This window comes from Urtica dioica, chromosome 5 (assembly GCF_054948205.1).
Source record: "Urtica dioica subsp. dioica isolate 48M chromosome 5, U.dioica_male_clone48M_v1_H2, whole genome shotgun sequence".
NCBI classification, from domain to species: Eukaryota; Viridiplantae; Streptophyta; class Magnoliopsida; order Rosales; family Urticaceae; genus Urtica; species Urtica dioica.
Window position 1 is genome coordinate 41,999,492 of NC_142760.1, and position 21,279 is coordinate 42,020,770.

The 21,279-nt window shown below is 36.5% G+C and overlaps 1 protein-coding gene and 1 pseudogene across 1 annotated transcript; both read left to right on the forward strand.

The window, feature by feature from the left end:
- Positions 1-7: 7 nt before the first annotated feature.
- LOC149398649 ((-)-germacrene D synthase-like) lies at positions 8-2,228 on the forward strand (annotated as a pseudogene).
- Positions 2,229-14,837: 12,609 nt separating this feature from the next.
- LOC149398650 ((-)-germacrene D synthase-like) lies at positions 14,838-20,852 on the forward strand. The gene is made up of 7 exons (XM_089614050.1): positions 14,838-15,049; positions 15,645-15,927; positions 16,045-16,429; positions 16,819-17,037; positions 18,462-18,603; positions 19,119-19,370; positions 20,281-20,852. The coding sequence occupies exons 1-7, from the start codon at positions 14,924-14,926 to the stop codon at positions 20,572-20,574; spliced, it is 1,701 nt and encodes a 566-aa protein (XP_089470176.1). The 5' UTR covers positions 14,838-14,923; the 3' UTR covers positions 20,575-20,852.
- Positions 20,853-21,279: the final 427 nt, after the last annotated feature.

Below are 21,279 nucleotides of genomic sequence, written 5' to 3' on the forward strand. Positions count from 1 at the left end.
TTATAAAATGGCTGGTCAAACAAAAGTCCATCGTCGAACAGCTGATTTTCATCCTAGCATTTGGGGAGATTTTTTTCTGAAATATGCTTCTAACTCATCGGTACGATAAATGGTACTCTGTATAAAGGCATACGTAACATATCATTATTATTATGCCCTAATTCCGTGCAATTTTATTGAATCATTCGGAAATTATGCAAAAAAGTAAATTTCAAAATATGATTAATGTGTGTAGATTTTGGACGAGACAGTTGAAGAACATTTCCAGTTACAGAAAGAGGAGGTGAAGATGATGTTGCTAGCTTCCACTAAACTCGTTCAAACCCTAGAATTGGTTGATACAATCCAAAGGCTAGGTTTGTCGTATCACTTCGAGGATGAAATTTGCGACATCTTAAGACGGATAAATAAAAATTGTGATGATGAATTTCAAAATGATAGTTTGCATATTACCTCGCTTCGGTTTCGATTACTTAGACAAGAAGGACATGACGTATCGAGTGGTAATATATATATATATATATATATATATATATATATATATATATATAAATGTCTGATTAATTAATTGGTTAAGGTACTTAATTTGGGGTCAGCATTAAATTTTTCTCATTTTTTTTTAATTATAATGAATTGGTGAAAGCAGAGACATTCAAGAAGTTCACAAACGAAGACGGGAAGTTCAAAGACGAGCTCGCGAGTGATGTTAAAGGAATGTTGAGCTTGTACGAAGCTTCTCATCTCATGGTTAATGGAGAGTTGATACTAGAAGAGGCTCTTTCATTTGCTATGGCTCGCCTTCAATCTTCGGAAGCCACACAAGTTAGGCGTGCCTTAGAGCGGCCGATCAGGAAAGGCTTGCCAAGAGTGGAGGCAAAATATTTCATCTCTATCTACCATCAAGACCCTTTGCATAGTGAGGTTTTGCTCAAATTTGCCAAGTTGGATTTCAATATTGTTCAAAAGTTGCACCACAGGGAATTACATGAACTCACAAGGTACGTAACTGAAAGCTTCCATGAACATTTTTTTATCATGGGAGTTTTTGAAATAAAGCATAATATTATGGTGTAACGTACCATATTAATATAATATAATTTTCTTCAGGTGGTGGAAAGACTTGGACTTGGAATCAAAACTACCATACTTCCGAGACAGATTGGCTGAGGGTTACTTTTGGGTTATGGGAGTTTGTTTTGAGCCCAAATATAGCTTCGCTAGAAAAATACAGGTAAAAATTATTTGTATACTCGTCGTTATTGATGACACATTCGATGTTCATGGAAAAATCGGGGAGCTCCGAGCATTTACAAAAGCAGTCCACAGGTTTGTCGATTTTTTTTAATTACAACATGAACTACATGAAGTAAATTATATGCTTATTTGTAATTATTTTGATATATCTACTATTTTTCAGTTGGAATATCAACTGTATACACCAACTTCCGAAGTACATGAAACACATTTACAAGTCATTGTTAGATCTATACGACGAGATTGATGAATGGATGGAAAAAGAAGGAAAGGGATCATATCGAGTTCAATATGCTAAAGATGTAGTAAGTAATTAACTGTATGCTTATATATATATATATATATATATATATATATATATATATATATATATATATATATATATATATTCTTGTTACTAGAAATATAATTCAATATGTAGTTGAATTTTTTCTTGAATTCATTTTCAGAAACATCGTGCTTGCATTTTTGTAGAGCGAATAAGCTTAGATTTTAGTTTATCAATTAGGATGCATATACATGTCATTGCTAGTATTCATTCCCATGCAACTATTTTGTAGACAATGATGTTATTGCATACGTATATATTTTCAGAATTTTCTTTGGTAAAAAATATAGCTAGGATCTTCATATCTAACTGATTAAATTAATCATTCATGGAACCCACTAGATGAAAGAAATGTGCCAAGCATACTTGAAAGAAGCCGAATGGTGTGGAACATGCTTTAGTGACATCTGGTCAGTGCTTTTTTGCTATTAATTCTTTCCTTGGGATGGGAGATATTGCGACCGAGGATGCTTTTGAATGGACATCTAAATATCCCAAAATCATTCGTGCCGGGTCCGTTGTTACTTTTTTTTTTTTTTTTTTAAACAAACCACAGTAGCAGAACCTCAACCAGAGGCACAAATATCAGCAGCAATACAAGGAGAAAGCCACTGTGGGCAATAAGACAACTCAACATCGACAGTGAGGCCATCACGCCGAAACTTAGCCACCTCGTGCGCAGCACTGTTACACTTCCAGGGGACCCACCGCAGCCCGTCCCGCGAAGGTAATCACCTGAGCTCGGAGATAATATCTGCCACAATCGTACCCTGCCGCCCGAGGGTCTACTCCCCGCGGATCAACTGCGTCGCCCGGAGACAATCGGACTCGATCACCGAAACCCGCCAACCTCGCTTCCTAGCAAACCGTAGGCCTTCACAAATCGCGTAACATTCCGCGGACAGCGCGGAATCGACCCACTGTTTCCCCTTAGCCACCACGCCAACCACACCTCCGCCGTCCGACCACGCTGCGTCGACATTGAGCTTCAACTCGCCCCTACACGGTCTCGTCCACCCCTTAGCCTCGGCCTCGGTCTCCCGCTCGGCCTGCTCCAGCGACGACGAGCAGGTCTTGAAGCTCTCGATCCAGCCAGCCACCTCGTTGACCCACGTCTCTGGCGATTTCGTAGCGTTCTCAAAGAGACGCGAATTCCGGTCCGACCACGCTGCCCAGACCAACCCACAGAAGAGCTCAAAATGCTCTCCCGAGAGAGCCGAGGCTGCCCGGAAACAAATCTCCTTGAAGGAGAGATTCCCCGTCTTGCCGACCCACCTCCTCAACATCGAGGCCCGCCAAAGAGCTTGTGCCCGCTCACAGCCCCACAAAACTCACAAAAAGGAAGACATTTTACCCCCCGCTTCCGCAAATTCCCATGGACGGGATAACTTCGAACCACACACGCCAAACCAAATGCTTGATCTTCGGCGGAATCGGGGAGGCCCACAACTTAGTCCACCATCGAGCCTCCTCCCCACTAGAGCACGAGGCGCTTCCTTTGATCTCCGATCTCGCCAAATGATACCCGGAACGTACCGAGTAGGAGCCGTTGTCTTCGAAATGCCACACCAACCTATCCACTCCGCCCTCCTTACTAATGGGGATACTTCTAACTGCCGTCACATCATACGGGGAGAGATAAGCCTCCAATAACCCATGATTCCATCCTTCCGGAGAGAAGAAATCCGCCACCCGCCAAGGATAGTGATCATCCGGCTCGGAGGAGGTGAGAGATAGGGCCCCCGCTCGCGGAATCCATGGGCACCCGAAGGCCCTCAAATTTCCCTCGCCCACTTGCCATCTCAGCCCCTTGCGGAGTAACTCCAACGCCCAACAAAGACTCCTCCCGAGGTGAGAGAAATGGCCCTTACTCCGAAGCTCAAGCACCGACGAATTCGGGAAGTATTTAGCCTTGAGGACCCTTGTCATCAAGCACTCCGGGAATCGGATCATACGCCACACTTGACGGCCAACGAGCGCCCGATTAAAGTCACCGAGGTGTTTGAAGCCTAGCCCGCCCTCACCCTTAGGCCTCGCAATGAGCTCTCATCGTTTCCAATAAAATAACTGAAATGTCTGAAATCAAAGACATAAAATAACTTAAATGTATGAAATCCAACACATAAATAACTGGAAAGTATGAAATCCATTACATAAAATTTCCGAAATGTCTGAAATCCACGACATAAAATAACTGAAAAGTCTGAAATCCACTCACTCCTTCCTCGGTGGTCGCTCTTGCTCCGGCGTCCTCGCGACTCCCGGCGACGTCTCTTTTCCTCGGCCTGAAGAGCGCGGTGGAGGATGGGTCACGGCGGCCACGGCGAAATGGCGGCGACGAGGAGGACTGGTTTGCGTCGGCGCTCTGGTTCGGGCTTCGTCGGTTCGTGCTTCGTCCTTTCTCACCGTTCGTGGGTTTGGTCCCGTGAGTTTTGCTCTATGTTTTTGTTTCAATTTTCTTGAACTCATTTAACTGTTACTGCAGGAAGAAAGAAGAAGGAAGGTGAGGGCATTTTTGACTTTTCATAAGCAAAAATGCTTGGTTTTCCTAAGAGTACCAAAACATGGTTTTATTTTCAAATGTGGTTTCACAAAAAGCTTGGTTTATCAAGTTTCCCAAACAAAATTCCAAGCAAAAAAAATATATACATATATATAATAAAAATCTGAACGAAGGTTCGAAGTAAATGAACGTTTAAAGGCTCTGGTATATGGTACAGAAATAGCCATCTCCGCACAAATTCCAATGGAATCCAAATATTAAGTTGTCATATACTTTTCCTGATCCATGTCCACACTTTACACCTATCAGTTTTATTTCTTTTTTATTTTAGTGTGATACCCAGCCACTTGAAGCATTCCTTGATGACATGATCGCTTCTAGCCAGCAGAATTTGTTCATTTATCGGTTGTTATATATATCTATAACATAAGATAATAAAGAGGAACTCCACTTCCCTCTTTCATTCTGGGGCCGTCACGTGGCGTCGCCAGGCGACGACACGTGGCGGTTTTTTTTTTTTTTGCCTTTGCCGTTAGGTTTTTTTTTTTTTTGCCTTTTTCTTTGCCTTTCGGTTGGTTTTTTTTTTTCCAATCTATTTTGTAAAAAAAAAATTATGTATATTTTTTTTTTCTCTCTCTCATCAATATATTTTGTATAATTTTTTATTTATTTTATAATCATAATTACCAATGCTATATTATAGTATATCAATAACATACATTATTTTGAGTGTATGTTAGTTTTATATTTTTTTTATTAGATTCTCTTTCTTTTTTCTCTTTGATATTTATTTCCCTTCACCTTATATGTGTCTCCATATTTCATAGGTTCGTTTTTTTTTAATTTTTTTCCAATCTATTTTGTAAATTTTTTTTTCCTCCCTCTCCCATCAATATATTTTGTATAATTTTTTAATGTATTTTATAATCATAATTACTGATGCTATATTATACTATGACTCCGTTTGACATAACTTTATTTTTTTTTTAAAATGCTTTTATAAAAAACTGTTTTTTTTTTCAAAAAATGACAAAGTGTTTGGTAAACTGTTTATGTTGTTGGTAACAAAAACTTATTTAACGTTTGGTAAAATAAATATATTGTAGTAAAAAGACTAAAATAGACATGTTCTTAATAATTAAATAATAATTGTTGATATGCTTATTTATATACATATATACATATATTAATATAATATTTTGTACGATGATATTACAGTCATTTATATAGCAAACTTAAAAACACTTTTTCTAAAAGCTAAGAATCTTAGCTTTTCCATCTCATGTACAAAATCAAAAAACGTTTTTGAAATTTTTTTGTAAAAACAGTTTTGCCAATCACCGGATAAACAGTTTTGCCAATCACCGGATAAACAGTTTAGTTTTTTCTAAAAACAAAAACAAGACTTTTTAATCTCAACAAAACGTAGGCTATATCAATAACATACATTATTTTGAGTGCATGTTAGTTTTATATTTTCTTTATTAAATTCTCTTTCTTTTTCTATTTGATATTTATTTTCATTCACCTTATATGTGTCTCAATATTTCATTGGAAAGCGAACGCAAGTCTTATTTAATCATGAAAGTCTAATTAATGTGCAAAATACATTTTTTACATTTTATTATTCGTTCATGATTTTTAAAGGTTTTTTCTTAATTGTCGGTTTCTTTGGTGCCCATTGTTTACAAATCTTGATAACACAAATTAACATCTACAAATTTTACTTGCTATTATCATTTATAATATGCTAAAATCATTCGCGCGTAGCGTGTTGCGATATTTTTATAACTAGCACGCAAGTGGACGTATCGAACAAGTAATAGTGTTACGTAAGTAACGGATATCGATCCCACAGAGACTAGTTACTCTAGCGACGTTAAACAATCTAAAGCAAATTGATTTCACTATATTAAGGTGGGAGGTGCAAGAATTAACTATAATAAAAACAACTGAAAACAACGGAAATTTAACACGAAACTTCAAATAAGAGAAAATGTGGGTCACGACTTCACCGGAAAACTAGGACTCGGGGGTTTCGGGTTCCACAACTAGACCTACTCTACTCACGCTAATCTCATTCTCCCTAACATATTACTAGCCTCTCTCGAGTGATCTAGCAACCTACGCAATTGACGGATTATATATCCTCTCGGCCTCTACTCCTATTAAAACAATCACGAGCAATAAACACGAGAATTCAAACGATTACATTAAGCTTAAGCCGTCTAGCAACCTAAGAACAAAACGAAGCATGGATTATGAGCATGAGTTTTCGCCCTCTCTCGAGTGACAGAAACTCTTAAAAACAATCCTAAAGGTGGCCAACCCAAAGAACGCATTAAGAACACATCCAAACAAGCATGAATAATTGAGTACATCAAAGCATAATTTCACCCTACGAAACCCCCTAACCCAATTTAATCCGGCTACATCGCAACCCCGCTAGAAATCTAGCCTCTAACGGAATCCGTAGTCATCAACATAATGATCAAAACCATAATCAACATAATCATAAATAAGAGAAACACTATGAGATTCATGACGGGAAGAATGAAACTATCAATTAATCGAGAAATAACAGTAATTGAGAGCAAGGGTAAGAGAGAGAAACTATAAAAAACGGGAGTTCACGGTTGTTCGTTCGTCGGATCGTTGACTCAACTTCGCTCCCAAACAAAAGCTCTCCAAAACAAAAGTGCAGCCCAAAAGTAGAAAAAACTAAAAACAAACTAGAATGAGTTAATTAGGTTACAAAAGGTGTTTTTAGCCATGAGTGTGTGTTTTTCGGAGTGATCTGAGCCTTCCAATTCGATCCAAGGGTCAAGAATCCTCAAAAATCGCTAATTTCCTATTCCAGGAATCCGCGGGCGCGCGGCGCGCGGTAGTCAATACGCGGCGCGCGGCCTCAGCTTCAGGTTATGCGCGCTCCGCGCATAAGACTCTGTGCGATTTCGTTGTTTGAGTCTCAGTATGCGCGGCGCGCGACTCGAGGCCCGCGGCGCGCGGTCTCGGATCCTGTCTTCACGCGGCGCGCGGTGGTGGGCGCGCGGCGCGCGTCTTCGCCAAATTTCTTGCCCTTCTCAATTTTGACTCCATTTTGACCATTTTCACTCCGAATCTCATCATCTTTTCACAAAATTGTTTGTAGATGCTCTAATGCTCCTCTGAACCTGAAATTACTCGAAAACCTACTAAAACCGTTAAAATACTTGAGGACTCGTCGGTTTTCGGTTCGGGAAATAGGAGTTTTACGCGTGATAAACGCACCTATCATAGCGCGATGCTAAAACTAGTATATATATAGTATCGAATGCTAATATTCATATTTCCTGAATATCTTTTACAATCATTGCACTATTTAATATACACAAAAATTTGATCAAAGTGTGCAAATAAACAAATTTAAAAAAAAAATTTGAATATTGGATTAATTTTTTTTTTAAAGTGATAAATTGTTTAAAATAATTATTAAAAAATTTAATTTTGGTGTCAAAAAAATTTTGACAATGCAATTTTGACTACTGTACTGAAAATTTGAAACTTTATTTACTTTTGGAAAAATGGTATGAAATAGCCAATTCAAACTATGACTTTTGAAAAATAGCCATAGTTTCATTAGGTATAGCAAAATAGCCAATTGAGAGTATTACGACTTTTGATCTTGCCTCGATTAATTTTAATCCAGCCTTCATAAAGCTTACATTCTGTCTTTATAGTTCGTTGAGATTAAATTTAATCCAGCCTAGATTAATCTTACTTTGGCTAATTTGCTTATAATTGACAAACTATGACTATTTTGCAAAAGCTTAAGTTCTATTTGGCTATATAGCCGCTTGACCCTTTATTTTTCTATTCAATTAATTTCAAATGGTATAATTTTTCCTTCATAGATTTTGGAGATTGCAATGCTCTAATATTGGAAAAGAAATATAGTACGCTATTGTCGATTCCAATACATACATATAATAGCAAATTTTCCAATATTACTTGTTACAGACTCAGGCTGGGCCTCATAAGCAGGCTTGGCTTTCTTCCTGTGGGCTTGAGCCTGCAGTGCTTCTGGGCTAAATTCCAATGTTTGGCTCAAGTTAAAAAAAAAACGTTTAGAAATTTAATTTTAAGTTTCTAATGAACCAATTGGGAATGGCTCTTACTCCTTTAAATGAAATAAAATTCACTTGGCCTAAAATTTATAGAAGTGCAAATTAAATGAGCCATATATTCTTAAAAGATTTTGAAATTTCTATTTGAATAGGCCTAATAGATCAGATAGATCGGATACATTAATAAAAGGAGACACTTATTTTTTTAATTTTTTGTTTATTTTATATCAAATGACCATTCTTGATTTATTTCATGGATTGAATGTGCATGATTTATTTATTTATTTATTCTTTTGAGCTTTGTTGTAAGTTTCGAAATTTTTTTTTCAGCTTTACTGCTTTTATTGCAATAATTTAATAATTAGGATATATTTTAATAAATTAGTAGAAAAGATCAGTAGACTTTGTCAGAAAGCTAATAAAAGACTAATAAGCAGTTATGTATACGAGAGTGCCTCATGCACCTCCTGTAATGCTGATGGATTTAATAAAGACTCAGATTGTCAAAATCATAAACTAATATAAGCTTGTCAAAGCTAGATTATAAAGTGGTAGTTTTGTGAGGAACCATTTTTTCGGATCGTCTTAATTTATCTACTTTTTTAGTTTTGTTAAATTTGTTATAAATTGTTTCGTTTTCAGTTTATGATTGTTGCGATGGAGTCATTAAGGCTCGGTTCTCTATTATTTTATAAGAGAAAGTTGTTTCTAAAGTCGATTCTCTTTTAAAATTACCTGTAAGTTTTAGGCTTTTAAATGCGACTTTTATTTAGTGCGTAATACTTATAAAGGCCCATTTTATTTATCTCGTATATATGAATGCTATGGTAAAAAAATTCGGATGGAAGTTGTTCAATAGTTATATAATCACTACTACAAATGTTAGATTCCACAACGGATATTCCACAACGAAACGCTGTCCCGTTGTGGAATCATGACGTTTCCACAACGGGACAAGAGTCCCGTTGTGGAATCTTGATGTTTCCACAACGGGACAACTGTCCCGTTGTGGAATCATCAAGATTCCACAACGGGACAGTTGTCCCGTTGTGGAATTAAAAAAAAATTAAGGTTTAAACAACGGGATGGTGACCCGTTGTTGAATCTCGCCGCGGCCAAGGCATACACTCGCCGCGGCCAAAGTCTTCCACAACGGTATAGTGTACCGTTGTGGGAGAACTGTAAAACCAAACATTTTGCCGCGGCGAGCTTAAGCCTTGGCCGCGGCGAAATGTTTCCACAACGGTACAATAACCCGTTGTGGAAACATTTGGCCGCGGCCACGTATATAGTTGGCCGCGGCGAAATGTCGCAGACTGGAACTTAAAAACTTCCCTCTCGATTTTTTTTTCAAAAATTTCAGAAATTTCATTCTCTTCTTCTTCTTCTCTCTCTCTCTCTCTCTCTCTCTCTCTCTCTCTCTCTCTCTCCCCGACCCAACCCCAATATCTCTCTCTCTTCTTCTCCGCCTCTCCTTCTTCCAAACCCACCAAGCACACTCTTCACAAACCCACCAAACACACTCTTCGCCCGGAGCTCACCTCGCCGAGGACGTCTCGCCCAGTGCTCGCTCCCTCGAGAAGATCTCGCCTGGAGCTCGTCCGGTCGAGGAGATCTCGCCCGGCGCTCGCTCCCTTGAGGGGATCTCGTCCGGAGCTTGTCCAGCCGAGGAGTTCTCGCCCGGAGCCCGATCGGTCGAGGGGACCTCGCCCGGAACTCGCGCAGTCTGGGCCGCCTCACCCGGGACTCGCGCAGTCGGGGTCACCTCGGCCGGAGATCGCGCAGTCGGGGCTGCCCCGCCTGGAGATCGCGATCTAGAGCCCGCCTTTCGCAGAGATCGCCTCGCCAGCCTCGCCTCGCCCAGAGCTTGCCTCGGCTGAGAGCCCATCGCCCGGCGCCGACTCTCCAGGGCCCAGGGCCCCTCCCCACGGCGAAGCCCTCCTGAGCGACGCGCCATGCTCGCGAGGGGCCTCCTCAAGACGCGCCTCGTCCAGCGCCGGATCCCCATGGCATGTGGCATCCTCGGCCGGTGCTGTCCCCCTGACTGGCGCACCTTGGCCGCCCTCGCTCGACAGCCACGCCTCCACCAGTCCAAGGTCGCCACCGGTAACATTGGCCGTCACTCCCCCGGAGAAATACAGTTCCATTGTCGGGAGAGATTGAGGGTTGGGAGGAGACAAATAAAATTGGTCCCAAAGCAAGTCCAAATTCTCATGGGAGTCGTGGAAATAGTTTGAATTGAAATTGAATTTCGGTTTGAGTTTGTATTGGAATTGGTTTGAATTGAGAATATGTTTAATTTTGTTTTTTCATAGATTATGTCTACTACAACCAAGGAAGATGATAAAAAGGTAAATTAATTACATGTTATTTGAAGTATTTCATTTACACGAATATTTGTTTTCTAATGTTTTTTTGTTGTTGTAGTAGACAATAACAAAAACCTTGCCTCCGACCACAATCCACATCTCCGACAACTTCATTGACTCACCACGCCCCATGCTCATCGTCTTCACTCCGGGTAAGTATTTTTTATTTATTTAATTTGTATTTTTATGTTGAAATTAGGTTAGAATTGTTTATTTATGTCTAAATTATATTGAAATTGAATATTGAATTTGATATTTATGTAGAAAATGAGTGTGGAATTGAATTTTGGTTTGAGTTTATGTTGGATTCTAATTAGAATATTTGATTACCTCGAGTTTGAGTTGGAATTGAGTTAGAATATTAGATTGAATTTCGGTTTGAGTTTGTGTTGGAATTTTTTTGAATTGAAATTGAATTTCGGTTTAAGTTTATGTCGGAATTAGTTTGAATTGAAATTGAATTTCGATTTGAGTTTGTATTGGAATTTGTTTGAATTGAGATTATATTTAATTTTATTTTTTCATAGATTATGTCTACTACAACCAAGGAAGTTGATAAAAAGGTAAATTAATTACATGTTATTTGAAGTATTTCATTTACGCGAATATTTGTTTTCTAATGTTTTTTGTTGTTGTGCGTTAAGGATTTTTTTTCGGATTTCAAGCTTGACAACCAAGGAGCCCGAAGTAACGTCAACCAAACTTTACGTACAATTGAAGAAGTCATATACACCGGATAACTTAGAAAACGTTCAAGAGGAGTGGGTATTTTACGTACAAACTTTTATAGAATGAGAATATTAGTTTGATTTTGGATGATATATATATTTGTTTTGGATATTTTTGGATATTTATTTGGTTTTGGATGTAATGGATATGTTTTGGGTATTATGGATATTTGGTTTTGGATATATAATTTCATTTCAGGTTTTTTTTAATTAGAAAACTGTAAAAATAACTCCCATGAACAATTTCGCCGCGGCAACGTGTATAGTTCGTTGCGGCGAAACTTTACACAACGGTACGATTGTACCGTTGTGGAAAGATTCGCCGCGGCGAACTATACACGTTGCCGCGGCGAAGTGTTAAAATCTGTTAAATTTTTTCACAACGGGACTGTCCCGTTGTGAAATCATGGACATTTCCACAACGGGACTCGTCCCGTTGTGGAATCATTACTTTTCCACAACGGGACGAGTACCGTTGTGGAAACATTCCACATCGAAGGATTCCACAACGGTACAGAACCGTTGTGGAAGCTTTCCACAACGGTTCTGTACCGTTGTGGAATCCCCAGTTTGTAGTAGTGAATACTACAAAAATCATATATATTGGATGGTTTTTTTTCTTCAAAAAAATTAAAAAAATAGCAAATTTAAACGTTTGACATTGCTAAATAACTAACGTTTGATAAATCTTAGGTAAATAACCATAAATAATGACGTGACATAATATATGGATGTGACTATTTATCTAAGATTTACGTATGTAAATACATGAAAATGATTATTTACCTAAAATTTATCAAACGTTAGCTATTTAGTAATATCAAATCATTTAAATCGTTTATTTTACTACTAGATTTTTTTTTTGTTTGTCAGCATCATATATATGAGATGTTTATCATGTCGTGTGTGGTCTCAAAATTTACGAGTGGTTGCAGTCATGCCACCTCGTAATCTTGAAAAGAAGTTGAAAACTCAAATATAGGCAAAGTATTCCAAAGATCCCGGCTGCTGAAATCTGACCCATTAACTACCCGAATAAGACGCATACTTACTGATTTGTCTCTGCATTATATCAATCAAACTCACATTATTAGGGGCAGCCATAAAAATAATTATAAGACCTACACCTAGGGGTGACAATTCGGGTTACGTGTCGTGTTCGTGTCGTGTCTTATTCGTTTTCATGTATTTTTTGACAGACTCAGACCCGACTCAATTATTAATCGTGTCTAGGAGCAAAACTCAAACCCGACCCACTATTTTTTTGTCAAACCCAGACCCAACCCACTAAGACCCATTTATTAATCGTGTCTTAATGCATCATGTAACCCACGAACCCACTTAAACCCACTTAAATCCATTTAAACTACTAAACCCATTTGAACACGCAAATCGGTTTAGACCCTTAGACATGTTTACTTCAAAATATTGAAATTCTATAAATCAAATTAAATAACAAATTAGTTAGAATAAGTAATTAATAAAAATACTCCATATAATCAACTAAGCCACCAGCATAATATTTTTTAATACAAAAGGAAGTTCAAACACAATCCATTTGGGTGATTATGGGTCTTGATCGTGTTTACCCATTAACAATCCATTTAATATTCGTGTCTAATTGAGTCCCAATGGGTTATCGTGTTCGTGTCCTGTTCACCCGTTATTTAATCGTGTTAATCGTGTTCGACACGGATGGACTCAGATCCATTTAAGGTCGACCCAAACTCATTTACACCGTGTCGTAACCGTGCCGTGTCTCGTGTACGGCCCAAATTGACACCCCTACCTACACCTACTGAGTTGTCTGACACCATAACTACCCAAATAAAGCAAACCACGAAGTTTTCTTATGCGGATATTTTTACTCTAGTTTGTAATTTTGTATTAAACCATTAGTATTGAGTATGGTTATTTTTACTATTAATCACTTTTGTTAGTAGACTTTTTTTTAAAATGGTCCTCGTAAAAACTTCCCCATGTCCTCAGAGTCATATTATTAATATTTTGGTGACGTATGTGAAAACTTTTATTTTTGAACAAGCAACAAGTTAATCGACATAATAATTTACCCGTAGGTAATAATCACCCGTAATTTATCAAATTATCTTTCACGTATCTGTACCACGGTACCGTTTTTCCTATAAACCACAATCCCTTGGAAAATTCATAATTTTTCGTGCTTCTTGCTAGTTTTTCTGCGCTTACCGCGAGCTTTTTGTCATTGTTGAGAGTTTGAGTTTTTTTTTTTTGGATTTTCAGTTATTTCTAGATATTATTGTTTATTCTTAAGTTAATTTTGTGGAATTTAAGTTGATTTTGATTTATGTTGAGCTGATTTTAAACTTATACCGAATTATCGTTGATTATTTTGTTGATTTGGTATATTTTGAGTTGGTTTTGGTTTATGTCAAGTTACATTTCAATTTAATCCAATTATTATTGATGATTTGGTTGATTGATAGATTAATTTGTAGGGGATTTATGTATGTCTGAGGTATTGAATTACTGAGGTACCGAGCTACTAAAGTACCGATCTATTGAAGTACCGAGAACAACATGAATCCAGTACATGGCCCGAGTAAACTAGACTCTATGGACATTGAAACAAGGAACTACCCGTTCATAAGGTAAGAACGAACCCTATCGATCATAACTTCAAAGAGATGAGAAGCTAGTAGGTCAAAGACTAGTCAAACTAAAAAAACGTGGTCACATCATAATTCAAATAATAACCGCTTGAGAACACGTCATTGACGGTTACCTCAATAAAATAACTTTCGTACGATTATGCAAAGTAACCACCCACTCGCATGAAACAAGGAGAAATTATAGAGTAACTATCATATCATGGGCCTGATCACCTCATGATCTTCAAATTTAACACTATAAAAGGGGAAGCAAAGTATAAGAGAAGAAGAGGCTGAATACAAGCACACGCTAGAAGTCTCACCTCTCAGACAAAACCCTCGATTTATTTTTTTCTCTTTTACTAGATTTACTGTATTTAGAGATAATCTATATATGCCTAGATCTTTTTTGTGCTCGGTACCTAGTGTTTTTCTTAGGAATTGTTGTAATATTTTTGTCTAGATTAATATGAAAATTTATAGCTTAAACTGGGAGAATTTAAGTCAAACTTCTCGTGAGGTAGTGGAAGAGTGGATACTACCAGACACCCACATTTTAAAAATAAAATAACTTAGGAAAATGAAATCATTATTATAACTCTGTTGGATAAGGAAGAATAAAATAAGTCGAAGGGCCGGCCCAAACTCACCGGGGGCTCTAGACGATTCAATATTTTGGGGCCCTATAATACTAATAAAAATTTAAATTTTCAGGGTAAAAAATGTAAATTTTTTTTAAAAAAATGGGCCAAAAATATAAATTTTTAGGATAAAAAATGTAAATTTTTTTGGGGCCCATCCATATATGGGGCCTAGCCCGCCTTAGCCCAAGGTCGGCAATGAGTCGAATCCAAATTAATTAATTGGCAAATCAAAACACAGTGCTTTACAGCATTCAGACTATAAAATAGCAGCGGCGAATAAGTAACGAATTCACTCTCTCATTCTTATGAAAAACAAGATATTCCATTAAAAAAAATTCCTCTTCTCGTATATACTCTATATATGGCTTGTCAGCATTCAGATCGTACTGAGGCAAATTCAGACCAAGCAAATGTCCATCGTCGAACTGCAGATTTTCACCCAAGCGTTTGGGGAGATTTTTTCCTCAATTATGCAACTGAAACATCGGTATAACAATAAGGCTATAATGTACACACAAATATATGCATGTCATAGGTTGATTATTTAGGAGTGATTCTATCTTATTGTTCATTACCGCATCAAATTATTTACTGCGCGGTGAGCTTTTTTGTAAGGGTTAATTAGGTATATAGTCAACTTGAACATTTACTTTTAAAAAATAATCAACGTTTTATAAATCTTAGATAAATAGCCACTGTATTTTATTTACGCTTATTTACAAGCGTATATTTACAAAAATACCTATAAATACCCCCAAAAAATTTGAACTTATTTATGAGTATTTTTGTAAAAATACACTTGTAAATAAAATACAGTGATTATTTACCTAAGATTTACGAAACGTTGATTATTTTGCTAAACCCAAACGTTTAAATTGACTATTTTGCTAATTTTTTGTTTTTTTTAATCTACGCAAAGGTATGATCATCATGTATATCTAGTTTGATTCCTATTATAATTATGTCTTTATTCTAATTTACTCAATTTCTGTAGTAAATGTTTTTCATCCTTATGTGTGTGTGTGTGTGTGTAATTGGTGTACATATTATATATTTAATCTTCTTATTAAATGAGTATTTAGGAAATCGATGCCGCCATAGAGGAACAAGTTCAAAGTCTGAAAGAGGAAGTGAAGAGAATTTTGCTAATTTCCACAACTAGTGTCACTAATAAGCTCTATCAAACCCTAAAGTTGGTTGACACAATCCAACGTTTAGGCGTCTCTTACCATTTCGAGGAAGAAATCTCCGAAATTTTGAGAGAGATCAAGAACACCACCGTACATGAATTTGAAGATTATGATCTTCAAACCATTTCGCTTTGGTTTCGGTTACTCAGACAAGAAGGCTATAACATATCTTGTGGTACGAATATTATCATTGTACTCTTTTATTATAACTCTATTTTCCAAATAAATTCATAGAAATCTCTAGTCAAGTACTCTCTTTTATTATAACATATATATATATATATATATATAGATATATTCCGGAAGTTCACGAACGAAGAAGGGAAGTTCAAAGATGAGCTTAGTAGCGATGTTCAAGGAATATTGAGCTTATACGAAGCTTCACATTTCATGGTCGACGGTGAGCCTGTACTTGAAGAAGCACTCATTTTCACTACGGTTTGCCTAAAATCTCTAATCACAAGCACATCGTCAAGTTTTAGTCCTTTTCTTGCCGAGCAAGTCAAACATGCCTTAGAACTGCCCATCTTGAAGGAGTTGCCAAGAGTGATGGCAAGGCACTTTATTTCTATTTACCATTTAAGATCTTCCCACAATGAAAATTTGCTCAAATTTGCTAAACTAGATTTCAACTCCGTGCAAGAGTTGCACCGGAAAGAGCTTGGCTATAAAACAAGGTAATTAAATTGTCCTAAAAACTTCATCTATTTGATTTTCTTACACCTTTCAAGTACGATACAGTCAGTGACGGATCTAGGTGGAGGCCAGGGTGGGCCAATGCCCCCCCTCAATTTTTGAAAATTATTTTTTTACCCCAAATTTTTATATTTTTTTATAATTTTACCCCTAAATTTTACTAATAATTATGTTTTTGACCCAAATTTGTAAGTTTTTTTTCAATAATGCCCCTCCTAAAAAATATTTCTCAAATTTGCCCCCCCTTGATTGAAATCCTAGATCCGTCACTGGATACAGTGAAATAAAACTACTATAGTTTTAAACCTTCATGCTAACTTTTTTCTCCACTTAAATTTTCTTATAATAAAGTGATAATTTTTATTTTTAGGTGGTGGAAAGGTTTGGATGTGGAATCAAAGCTGCCTTACGCTCGAGACAGACTGGCTGAACTTTATTTTTGGACGACGGGAGTGTTTTTCGAGCCCAAATATGCCCTTGGTAGGAGCATACTGCTGAACGTATTTTCATTGTTATCAATCAATGACGATACATATGACACCCATGCATCATTTCATGAACTTCAAGTTCTAACACCTGCTATTGAGAGGTTTGTTTACTATATTCATCATCATGAGCTATTTTGTAAAAGCACCGTTTATATATATATATATATATATATATATATATATATATATATATATATATATATATATATATATATATATATATATATACACACACACGCAAAAGAGCAGAGCCGGCTAAGACCTAAGGAACGGGGTATATGCCCCCTGAACTTTTGAAAATTAAATTTTATACTTAAAATTTTGTTTACACGGAAACAAGATGTCACACAACAATATAGAATCAATTTATTCGACAACTTGTTTCAATGAAGTGATGGATATTAAAATAATAGTACGTTGAAGTAAATGACCCAAAGAGATAACTCAGTTCGGTGCAACGTCACCTACTATGGGGGGCTCTCAGCTCAATAAAAATGAATTCACTAATTAATCAATAAGTAGTCAATAGTACAACAATAGACTTATATGAACATCGGTCTCTATGTCATTTTCCTATTGCTACTTGTGAATATCAAATCAGAGCTTCCCCTGAATTTGAGACCCCGCTCAATTCGACTCTTCAAACACGCTCTCGATGTTTGATCACCTTCAATGTCAACGCATGTGAAGACTTCAATCACACAATCACAAACTCAATATCTCTCAAACACTTAGATATCTAGAAAAGTGTTTAGAGAATTACACCACATGAATCAAACAATTAGCTTCTCAGTCCGCCAATCTTGCACGTCTAAGAACCCTAACAGTTTAATGTGTGCGTCAAAACTACTAAGGGTGTAGCACGCGGCTTTTATAGTAGTCATATCAGACATAAAGTCAATCTAGGGTTTTCTTATCTACACGTGCGACGATCCATCTAGTAACGAATTATGTGAATCATTCTAGCACAACAAAAAACTTGCCAGAAATACAGTCTGCGCACACAAGGCAAGATGACTTAACATATCCTGAAGCATGTTGACCGACATCTTTCCGTAACAACTTGCAGTAAAAAAATAAGCCAACTCAAACTTAACAACAGTACTCCAAAGTTTTATTAATTTATATATTTTATCCCAAAATTAAATGATGTTTTTCATGTATACAAATTTTGGCTCGGCCACTATATATATACTCAAATATTTTCTAAGCTCTTTGGGAGGAGTAGGATTGCACTAACATATAAGATTTTTTTCGTATTCGAATTTTTTTATTTTTTTATTTTTTTATTTTAGTGCATCCTCAAAAGGTTCGTTGAAGCATACTTAAGTTCTTATCAAGTGTTTGCTCTACATTTTGAGAGAATCTGGTTGTAAAAAAAAAGTAAAAGAAAATAACAGCCTGATCTTAATGTGATGATTATGAAACACATAGGCATTGTTACTTGTGTGTATAGATGCACTCCAAAATAACATGAAACACATATATGTACAGAATTTGACAGAGTTTGCTGTACATTTTTCAGATGGAATATAGACTGTGTAGATGAGCTCCCTGATTACATGAAACATATTTACAAGACATTGCTGGACACATACAACGATATCCAGGAAGAGCTGGAGAAGGAAGGCATAATATCATTTCAAATGGAATATGCAAAAGATGCAGTAAGTGAATAATCTAATGCCCATTATGTTGTGTTGGGACATTTATACTATTGTTTTTCTTTTCATTTTTTATGTAATAGTTCATGAAATGCCATGCATGGGATGAGAGGGTTTACATAATCTTGAAACTTAAATTTTATGGCTAAAATGTTTTGAATCACGAACAATGATACTCTGTGTAACAAAAGAAAATCATCTTCTTGAATACATAATGCAATCGAGTCTGTGGACGAAGAAGAAGATTTGAGAGAAAAGAGCTTTATCTGAATCATGATCAGAGCTGCGCGCAAGAAATTGAAAATGATATATTAATTAATTAATTAACCAAACCAACGCTTACAAGCGGTATTCAAACGACTTTCACACGTCTGCATATACAAACTTTACTATAGTTAATATAACCATGGTATTTACTAAGTAACCCAAACAACAGTAGTAACCAAATTACAATTAATAAATATGTATATTTATAAAAACAAATACTAATTAATTGGGTCATATGTTGAGTTTACCAGATGAAAAAGATTGTCCAAGCCTACTTTGAGGAAGCCAAATGTTATCACAAGAACTATGTTCCCACAGTGGAGGAGTATTTACAACTATTTGGTCGGGTAACAAGTGCAGTCTGGATTCTTACAGTCACTTCTTTCCTGGGAATGGGAGAGACTGCAACACAAGAGGCCTTTGAGTGGGTCTCAAAGTTTCCCAAAATTATACACGGCGGGGCGCTCATTATCAGGCTCTTGAACGACGTCGTTGGCCACGAGGTTGGTCGATTTCGACACTATGTACATTCTTTAATAAAAAAAGAAAAATTATATGGACTAAGCCACTTGAAACATGGAAATTGTAATTTAGCCAACTTTTCAGCTAAGTTTCAAACATAACCACAATCATTGACATGGCTTTTATTAGTCATTTAACAATTTACATGTTTATCCTTTGTTTAAAAGTCGGCTGAATATCTCGCCTATTTATTTTGGTTTATTTTCGTTTATTTATTACACGCATAAATAAAAATTAAAGAAAATTTATTGACGATTCACAAGTTACTTATTTTAATCAATATTTAATTTGTTTCTTATATTATATTCATTAATGATTTTCCTTTTAAATATTCAAATTTGAATCCAAGCGTGTACTAAGCCTGATGATGTTGTTGACTTTCTTATTAGTATGACTCAAACGTTGGCTACTGTCTTATTTTCACTCATTTAAACCACACAAGGGTATATTCGATATTTCATAGTTGTAAATTTCAGTAAATGGTTAGATTACAAAATTTACCAAACATGGGCTAGATCTTAAATAACACGTTTCAAAAAGGCTACGTTGCTAGTTTGCACTAAAAAAAATAGATAAATAGCCGACTAAAACATTTGGTATTGATATATAGTCAATGTTTCGTAAATTTTAAGTAAATAGTCATAGAGATGACGTGGCCTAATAAATGAAAGTGACTATTTACATAAGATTTACGTTTGTAAGTATATGAAAGTGATTATTTACCTAAGATTTGCGTCTGTAAATATATGAAAGTGGTTATTCAATTAAGATTTGCGAAACGTTGGTTATTTAGCAATGTCAAATTGTAAATGGTTATTTACCTAATGGACCTTTCTTTTATTCCAAATACCAGTGTATTGATATACTATTATGGGTTCTTTTGTGAATAAGGGTGAACAAAAAAGAGGGCATGTCGTGTCGTCCGTCGAGTGCTACATGAAACAGCACGGCGCATCGAAAGAAGAGGCGTATTTCGAGATTCGCAAGCTCGTTGCGGAGGTTTGGAAGGGTATTAACGAGGACTTACTCGAGCCTAGGGCAGTACCCATGTGTCTTCTCGTTCGCACGCTCAATCTCGCACGCTTGGGTGAGGTCAACTACAAGGTAGATGATATTTACACCCGTTCTGAAGGGCATATGAAACGTCTCGTCCAAGATGCATTTGTAGATCCGTTTCCCGTGTAATAATAAGGTACAAATAAATCAAGCCATTGGCTAGTTTTTAAAGTCGCTCCGACTCCTCTAAGGTGCGCAGAGTGGTTATATTTCCTGATAATGATGCCGATCGAGATGTAGTCATCTCGATGTATGTGATTTGTTTGTTTGTTTGTTTGTTCTGATTTATCTCTTTGTCATTATTGTCATAAATAAGCTTTTTGTTTTGGTCAAACATCATGGCATTATTGCCTGCGGTTATTGCAAGAAAATGTATTGTAGTTGTTTTTATTGTAAAATATGGTTCAAGTGGGGATAGCACGTGTTAATGAAGCTTTGGCTCATCATCGTCGTTTTATGTTTGTTGTGTGTTAAATGTCGTTTACGTTTTTTGATGTAAGTTATCTTGAATTAAGATACAAACCGGTAACATGTTATAACTTGGAACATTTATAGACATACCAAACTAATTTTTTCAGTTGGCGAAGCGGAGATGAATTTTATGAATCAAGTCATCTGTATTTAAGATATTTCTTCCTATTATCTATTAGCTTCGTACTTTTTCAAAAAAAAAAAAGTGCGTGCAGGGGCCGACCTAACACATACAATTTTTTTTATACAATGAAGACAAATTATCGTATTATTACAATCAAGAACTCTAGATTGTAAAGACGAACATCGAGAGAGAAAAGAAAGAATTGTATTGATCTGATCTAAAATGAATTACTGAACAAA